Source organism: Daktulosphaira vitifoliae, unplaced genomic scaffold, assembly GCF_025091365.1.
Source record: "Daktulosphaira vitifoliae isolate Bord-2020 unplaced genomic scaffold, ASM2509136v1 Scaffold_1, whole genome shotgun sequence".
NCBI classification, from domain to species: domain Eukaryota; kingdom Metazoa; phylum Arthropoda; class Insecta; order Hemiptera; family Phylloxeridae; genus Daktulosphaira; species Daktulosphaira vitifoliae.
This window is the reverse complement of record NW_026099572.1, coordinates 69,094,485-69,103,873: the sequence shown is the minus strand read 5'-3', so window position 1 is coordinate 69,103,873 and position 9,389 is coordinate 69,094,485. Positions and strand designations below refer to the sequence as shown.

Below are 9,389 nucleotides of genomic sequence, written 5' to 3'. Positions count from 1 at the left end.
TGTTTTATGTTTGTTATTTCATGTAAATGACACTTACTATGACTGATATAAATCAAATTATTCCTATCACTAATAAACTTATTTATTTGAAAATAAAATTACTTTCTCTTAATTTATACAATTTGTTTTTATAAAAAAATTTTTCAATTTTTATAAAAAAAAAAATGTATTTTTATTAAAATTATTGCTTTAAATATTCAATATAATAAATTTATTTATTATATTCAACATTTTTAATTTATTTAAATTTAAATGCTGATCCTGAGTATAGTACTAATATACTGACCAAAATAATTTATTATGATGAAATTATATTAATTTAATATTATTTATATGTACATAATACTTTTTTAATATGGCATACAGAGTGGTTTGCTAACTATGCCTCATAATGTATCTTTAATAGTATAAAATATTATAATTTCTTCTTTTATGTTTATAATTTGTCTTTCGTTATATGGTTTTCATAAAAAATTTTGTCCTGTTATCTTTATTTCCCTTATAAAATTGCATCAATTATTGTTTTCAAATAAAAACATAATATACTAGCTAACAAATAAGATAGTGATTAAATTAATAAAATTACTGGTCAAAAACAACTTTTATACCAGTATTTTAAAAGATATTAGCATTTTTATACAATAGCAGCTCTTATTATAGTGAACTGCTCCAATTCAGACATATGTAGAGATGAAAATAAACAATACTTTACCTACGTCCTTTATTCTTAAATGTGTTAATAACTTCTTGGTGGCTTAAAAATTGTTATCGTCCAGTTATTTTCTTATTTTTAAGCCAGTTAAACATATATATTTTCATTTAAAAAACTCAAGTTTTTTCCATTTTTAAGAAGAAGGAGGGAGTTTAAACTATATCTTTTGTATTGATTAAAATATGTAGTAAGTATACTCAAAACTTCTAAAAAGAAAAATGTATACTTATCTTATACTTTTGAAGATATTGAGCGAGACAAAGTTTGAGGTAGTGGTATAATTAGAGTTTCTATTATGGAACATAACACCTGTATCCTCTCTATGATTACTAATCAGTAGTTGGAGGACTATCCTGAATAATATTAGACATTATTCTTCAATCAAAAACTGAGAGCAAAATTTTTCGTGTTATCTTTTTAAATACTAGAAACTTATAAATATAAAAAACTTTATAACCCTTCCCATTGTGTCATACTTAAAAATTTATATCTTTGTGAACTTGTTAACTGAACTGAATTTGTAAACAAATCAGTACATTAACTTAGGCACTTAATTTATTTTATATAATAAATAAAAAAACTTTAAATATATACATATATTTATTATTATTAAGTTATAAATTAAACAAACAATATTATTACTGGATCATATACACTATGGTGTTTCCTAATGATTGTTTTTTATTACCATCTGTAAATTCAATGTTATTTTTTAATACATCAATATTTATCTTAGTTTCCAAATTCATGATTTTGAGATTTTCTGTAGGTTGTAAATAATTGGGAATTGACCTAGGACCCATAACAGGATCACAATACCGCCACAATATTATATTATATGATGCTAAATAAACATAATAGTATTTATAGGAATTTTTATTTTTATGTATTTAATAAAATTATATATCTTACTTAATTTTTGATCAATTCTTTTTAATCTTTTAATTATTTTATAAACTGTGTCATCATTATATACAGGAATTTTTCTTTGGAAAAATGGTTTTTGAGGCTGCGGGTTTACAAAAATTAGTGGTAATGATTTATCAGGAGGCAAAAATGATATAAAAGGCTGACCAGGACAACATTCATTACAAATATTTTCTGGGACTTCCTTATCATCAGAGTATTTAATGTCTATACATTCAAGCTAAAAAAAAAAATAATTAAAATAAATAAATAGATAAACATATTTAAATTAGTTCTGTACTTACATCCAAAGTATTTTCTAAATAAGTCTTATTCACTTCAAGAATATGTTTCTCATCAATATCTAATTTAATATTAAATGCCATTAGACCAATTTTTTCAACTTTTTCTCTAACCATTTGAGCAAAAGGCATAACACGTTTTGTATACTTTTTAAGAAATTCTTTTGTTCCCAATGTTGATGCTATAATTTTGTTATTTGGCAATTCATTGTTATTTTTCTAAAGACAAACAAAAAGTTTAGTAGATATTAATATTTTTTTTAAATATGAATTTATGTCATATAAAACAATAAGTAAGATACTGCACTACAATATAAACTAGGTCATTACCTAATGATCTGAAATCGAGAGCAACAATAGAAAAAGAATACAGTATAGAATTAGTTAGGGAATGAAAATATTATATTGAAACACTTAATTCCTACAATTATAATATTAAAAAGTCACCAATAAAATTTTATTTTGAAGAGAAGCATTGCAATATGTATTATGAACAGTGACGCTGATCCCTATATATATATGTATTGTGGTCACAATACATATATAAGACAAATGGCATATAAAACAACATACTTATTTATAAATAATAAATAATGAACAAAAATAGGCTATAAAAATTTAGAAGTGGTGGTGTCATAGTAAATTTTTTTTTTCATGCAATATATATAAAATTTGACATTGGCGCCGCTAAATATAGAGAATAATTGTTTGATTATTATATATTCACCAAATAAAGTTCTTTCATTGTTTCTAGTATAGTTGTCTGCCAGGGAGGGAATGTTTTAGCAACCCATACTATGGCTTTGACTGGTTTTTCTTTAGTCATTGATATATTTTTTTTTGATCCAACATTTAATATATTTTTTTGCTGCAATCTAAATGAATGTGCTGCCTCCATCAAGTATTCTCCACTTTCTAAAAGATTTGAATCTACATTTTGTGTTTGAGGCCAACTAGCCTTAACTACACTATCCTTCTATAAGACATAATATATATATATATCACAATATTATCAATTACATACATTTTTCTATTACATTTCCTAATAGTTGATAGACATGTTCAGCAACATGTGGGCAAATTGGGGCTACTAAAATCGTTTGCACTCTTATAAAATGTAAAATTAAGTCTTTATGCATAAAATCACCACCAAGATCAGGATTTCCACATAATTCACGATACCGATCACGAGCAGCTTGTAATTCAAAAAACCCTGTTCTAAGAGCTTCTTTGAACAATAGTTTTTCATAGAACTCTTCAGTTTGTTTAATTTTAAGATTGATTTCACTATAATAATTAGTTTATATTAATTTTTCAAAAAACCAAACATTTTTTTATTTAAATATGTTATCAATAAGAGTAATTACTTTTTAAATAAAGTATCAGGATATGAGTTTGACGATCCACAGCGAAGGGATGCAAGTGATTCTAACACTTCTTTTACCCATTCAATGAAAGTATAAAGTCTTAAAATGCCTGCATAATAACCAACAAAATGATTTAACATTTTATTTATTACTATATCAATATTTATTGATATATTGAAGAAGTATTAATACAATTATTGCAGAAATTATCTTTAGCTTTAGTATAATTATATGAAGGATAAAGATATAAATTCAGCTTCATATTATAATAAAATAGAACTGAAAATTACTTAAGCTCATTCACTTACCAGCATCAGCCATACTTTCAACAAAATTAGCATCTTCAATAGCATCTCCAGAATCAGCAAGACAAAATCGCATTCCATCTGCACTAAATTTATTTACGGCTTCTTCTAAAGTCATGAAGTTACCATCAGATTTTGACATCTATTAAATGTGATAAAAATTATTTATTTAATATTGAATTTATTAAGAATAATTATTTATTTTGAAGGTTGTATGTAAATCATTAATGCTTCAAAAAATGATATCAGTTTTCATGTATCAAATGAAAATAAAAATATTAAAGAAAGATATAATTAGAAAAATTAAAAAAAAAAAATATTACTTTAGCAGAGTTTAATAATAGATGACCATTTGCTCTTATACTTTTAGGCCATAGATCAGGTCTCTTTTCCCATATTGCACAATGAACATATATAAAAAATGTCAGATGATTTTGAATTAAATCTTTGCCAGAACATCGAATATCAACTGGATACCAGTATTCAAATTCACGTTTCATTAAGTCCAAATAATCTTTTTTTATTTTACACTGTTTAGGATATGTCATATTATCTAAGAAAATATAATCCCAAACTTCTGGTGTCATGTGTTCCGGTCTACAATAAATAAAAAAATCATATATTTTAAATTAAAAATAAATATTAATTCCCAAAAAAATTAAATTTGAAATCATATAATTAAGAAGCACTAATTTATATAAAAAGCTTACTTAATATTCAAACAATTTCCTTTTTCTCCTTTAAATGTTCCTTCTTGTAAAAAATGAGCAACAGTATAATATGCCATATATATAGTAGAATCTGACAAAGATTCTATAAGCCAATATTCATCCCATGGTAATTTTGTACCTATAAAACCAAATGATAACAATTTAATTTTTAAAAGAAAAAATGGTCATAATGTTTTTGAATTGATTAAAATATATATACAAGGTAATCAACAATATTTTGATATATCTAATGACTTTTAATCCTGTAAATATTATTATTGGTTTTTAATAATAATGAAAATAATAATTTTTTGAACATTTAATAATAGCTATTTCATATAAAAGATGTTAAAGGGTTAATAAATTTAAAATGAGTATTTACTGATTTACAACCATTTTAATAAATAAAGTTGGTATGTAGTGAGGCTGGGTAAACCTCATACCGATATATATATATATGGACTTTGCTGTTACATTCTATTTATAGAATAAATATAATACCTTATTTATTAAAATGCTTTTAACTTATTAAGTAATTACTTAATAAGTTAAATTATCCTAAATCTGTTATCAACCCATTAAAATTGTTTGTAAGAAAAGGTCTAAAAAGTGGCTATTTTTAAATTTTAAAGTTAAAAATTAAACTAAAATAAATGATTTTTTAAAATTCTATTTATATTTTTAAAAACAAATAATTTAAAAAATTAGTATAGATCCAGTGAGAGCTGAGAATTGTAATTAACAAACATAAAAGTAGGTATACTATCACAGAACCAAATGCTTCTCAGCTTTGCATAAAAGTTAAAAATATGATATAACATAGTTTAAGAATGCATTAATTATTTTTCAAAAAAGTAACGTGAAATATTTGGTGGATCAAAAATTATTTAATCTGGCAAAATATTGTAGACCACTCTGTAAATATATATTTTAATATATATTTACTGTTATGTTATGTTAAAGTGTTAATAACTAGATTTATTACTAGATTAAAATTTAAAAATAATAATAAACTGATTTAATTTTCAATTAATTATAAATGTAATATTACAACTAAAAGTATTTAATTTCATTTAATAGAAAAAATTTGGAGTTTATATAATTAATTTTTGTCATTACCTAAGCCATATGTTCTAGAACATGCATATTCATGTAGCCAATTCAAGCAGGCTGAGAAATTTTTTCTCACTTCATCATGATAAGTATTCAGATTTTTCAAAGCTAACTCTGCAGCTGCTTTCCATTCAGGTTCACCATAATCCAAATACCACTGATCACACAATGCAATGACACATTCATCACCAGATCTATATACATAAAATTTATATATATATATATGGTTTAATTTCATAAATAAAACTATAATAAAATGATAATTTTATTATTTAGAAAATAATAATTATCTAAATAGTACACTTGAAATTTTTTTATATAAATATGTATAATGCATTTTAATATATAAAAAATAAAAATATATTAGCTGTAGATTTATTTTAAAATACTGTAATTGATATATTATTTTAGAATATAATTTAATTTTCACAATGGTAAATCTTATCTTTGCTTACAATTTAGTTGTTATAGTTTTCCATTAATAATAAATTATGTTGACATTTTTTTTACAAAACAATTGAACAAAAGTCTCGTTAAAATTATTTATAATAAAACTATTTTGAAATTTTTTTTTTAATGAAATAATAATCTTTATAAATATATAAATCCTTTTTAATTTATATTAATTGATACAATAAATTAGGGATTTTATAAAATAAATAAAATATTTTTAAACTACATTAAATAAATAGAAGTAACTTAAAATAACTCAAGAATATATTACCTAGATACAATCATTTTTTCTGGCTCGTAATAAATAACTGCTTGTTTTAATTCAATAAGTTTCTTTTGTAAATTCTTTTTAACATCTTGAACTTTTTGACCTTTATACTCTCCAACAATAAGTACCTTAAAAATAAATATATTATCACAAATGGTTTTTATATACTACAAAGATCAATGTGTTTACCCCATCATAAAATCCTTTTAAATATACTTTTTCTTTAGCCAATTGTAATTTTTCTTTATCATTTTGACTTTGTATTTTAAGTTGCTCATAAACAGTAACTGCACTTAAATTACCAAAATCGGGAACATCAATAATAGGAATCTATTTTATTAAATGAGAAAAAAGAAAAGCTAAAGTCAATATTATATATCTTCTATAAATAATGATAAAATAAATGACGACTAAATCATAAAAAAATAATTAACTATACATGAATATTTAAGTTTTATTTTAATACTTTTTATAAACAATATTTTCATTTCAACAGAAATTTTTCAGGAACAATTTTTACTTACTGGATCAAATGGAAGTATCATTTCATCACTTATTAAGTACTTTTGACGGAACGCTGTTTTTTTTTTCAAATCTTGTAAAGCAGCATAATCATCTGGTGAATCTGAAGGAACACTAGTAACAACCCCAGTCCCTTTATCAGGTTTAATTGATAGCATTGGTAAGGTATAAATAACCTGATTTAAACCTAATGGTGCATTCAATTTGATTCCCATGATGTCCTTAAAAAAATAATATAATACATAAAATATATAGATGGCCTATGTAATTCAGTAAAAAAAAATTTTGTGCATCAGTCTACAAGTACAGAGATTCAAATAAAATGTAAACTTTCTAAAATAAAATTTTAAATTTTATTTTATTTACTTGTCCTTTAAGCTTAGCAAGAATTTTATAAACTCCATTCTGTTCAGTAAATCCTTGATAAGACATATTTCTAGCAGCCCTTTCACTGCATATAAAGATACTCCCGTCTTTTAATTCAAATGCTATGTAATCTAATTCTGGATGAATCCAACAATTAGTTTGACCATACATTGTTTCTGGTCTTAATGTAGCAGCAACCAAGAACACACATTTATTTTTAAATGACCTAAAAAATTAAAAACATTCAAATTTAAATTATCTTGTTTAGTACTATTTTGTGACAAAAATATTTAACTGACTGTAATTTTTGAGGATAAGGTTGAAGGGCTTTCATTTTAATTAATGTATACTCTTGAGGCCCTACGCCTTCACCCTTTGATCTATCATGGTCCATGCATGGTTGATTATCTTTGGGTGAAAATACAGTATATCTTTTACCATATTTTATTTTATTTTTTTCTCGTAAACGTAAGAATTGCCAACGAACAAAACTATCAAAAAATGGATTTTCATCGGTAGTTATAAAAGTTCTGCGCCAATCCACCTTGATTTAATGTAACAAATAAATGATAATTTATTATATTAAATATTTTAATTATAATTCAAATGTGTTACTAATAGTATTTTTAACAAAAAATGATGTTTTTAATTTTAACTTTAAAAAAATAATAATATTATTAATGCTTTATTAAAAAATACTATAAATCATGCATAGTTGTTAAGTTTTCAGTTTTTAAGATTTATATTAGTCTTATAAAATGTATAACATTTTAAAACTGTTTATTTATATTTTAAACAATTTTTTATTAAAAAAACCTGCTATAAATAATGAGATAAATTCTAATTTAATCTATTTTTATCAAATTTTATAAAACATTTAACATAAACTTCTACAATATTTATTAGTAACTTAATTTTCTTTTTTATAAAATATACTACTACAATACAATTTTTTTGAGAATGAATTTTTTTATAGTTTATCATAACATATTATATTTTATTACTGCATGTATAATTTTAGAATGAAAAGAAACAAACATGTATGATAGATTGTTAAATTATTTGATAAAGAAGGATTTGCTGCAAAAAGAAAGCTCTTTTAGGGTTATAAAAAGTAATTTAAACGTTGTTGATTAAAAAAAAAAATTTAATTACAAATGCAATATATTATATGGAAATAAAAAACTTCATTGGCAAATTTCTTAAAATTGAAAAACATTGAACTACCTTCTTTTTGCAATAAATCATTTATTTAACAGTTCTACTTTTTTTTTTTAATATTACTGATAGTATAAATATTCTAGATCTTGAACTAAAATAAATTCATATTTAATATTCTATTTGTTATGTCTTACATGCAACCCAATACTTTTAAGATCTTGGACAGCTAATGGAGGAAAATAATTTAACCATGTCAATGGATTCTCAAAGCTACGAATAAGGTCATCATTTTCAAAACCTAAACTTTTCATTATTTGCCATTGATATTTAGCTTTGCCTCCTTTAGAAACAGCTTTGCTCTATGAAAAAATAAATTTAGCATAAAAAAATATAAATTACTATAAATTTTCTTACTTTTTTGCCTTTACTTTTGTCTTTTATTATTTCAGTATTCACTTCTTCAGCAATATCTTCATCGTCCGAATTTGGAAAATTAGGTGGATATCCAAAAGTTTGAATTTCATATTTTAGTTTGTCAGCACATGCTTTAATTGGCATTCCAGTACAATGAAAACCAAATGGAAACAATACTTCTTTGCCTTTTAATCGTTGAAATCTAGCTGCAAACTAAAAAAAAACAAGACTGATTAAGATATTAAAATTTTTACTAAATAACTTACTTCACACTTAGAAATTGAAAAGGTATGTCCTAAATGTAATCTTCCATTCATGTATGGAAAAGGAAAAGTGACAAAATATTTTTCTTTGACATCTTTACTTTTTAAAGTTGGGGCATCAACATCATGTATTTTTTTACTGTACCATTGATTTTGAACTTCTTTTTCTATATTTCTTAAATATTCAACTTTCACAGTACCTTTTCGATTTTCAGACTATAAAAATATTCTAAAATAATATATTTTTGAATTTCAAACAGATTTATTGTTATTAAATTTTTAAAATTAAAAAAAATATTAATTAAAATTAAGAATACATTTCTATAAATACAAGAAGTTAAAAACTATTAATACTAACCATAGTTAAAAATATAAATAAGACAACTAAGCTTGATGCTATTATATACTAGTAAGTTTATTAGCTGTATAATGTATTAACATGCAACAAGCATATTTGTAAACTTAAACAGAAATATATTAGCACGCAACGTGTCTTAAATTAAAAATGATGAAATAATCAAAAAGCT

At 23.0% G+C, this 9,389-nt stretch overlaps 1 protein-coding gene across 2 annotated transcripts; it reads right to left on the bottom strand.

Annotated features, from left to right (window-relative positions):
• Positions 1-1,293: 1,293 nt before the first annotated feature.
• LOC126910295 (leucine--tRNA ligase, cytoplasmic) lies at positions 1,294-9,389 on the bottom strand. 2 transcript variants are annotated; one of them, XM_050692737.1, is made up of 19 exons: positions 9,221-9,389; positions 8,866-9,091; positions 8,600-8,812; positions 8,380-8,544; positions 7,324-7,568; positions 7,025-7,250; positions 6,661-6,879; positions 6,326-6,466; positions 6,140-6,264; positions 5,422-5,609; positions 4,303-4,441; positions 3,916-4,189; positions 3,596-3,734; positions 3,288-3,396; positions 2,958-3,207; positions 2,648-2,896; positions 1,924-2,139; positions 1,625-1,859; positions 1,294-1,556 (listed from the first exon to the last, which is right to left on the bottom strand). In XM_050692737.1, the coding sequence occupies exons 2-19, from the start codon at positions 8,914-8,916 to the stop codon at positions 1,351-1,353; spliced, it is 3,390 nt and encodes a 1,129-aa protein (XP_050548694.1). In that variant the 5' UTR covers positions 8,917-9,091; positions 9,221-9,389; the 3' UTR covers positions 1,294-1,350. The 2 variants fall into 2 exon arrangements, with proteins under 2 accessions (XP_050548694.1, XP_050548693.1); XM_050692736.1 differs by having other exon boundaries at positions 8,866-9,078.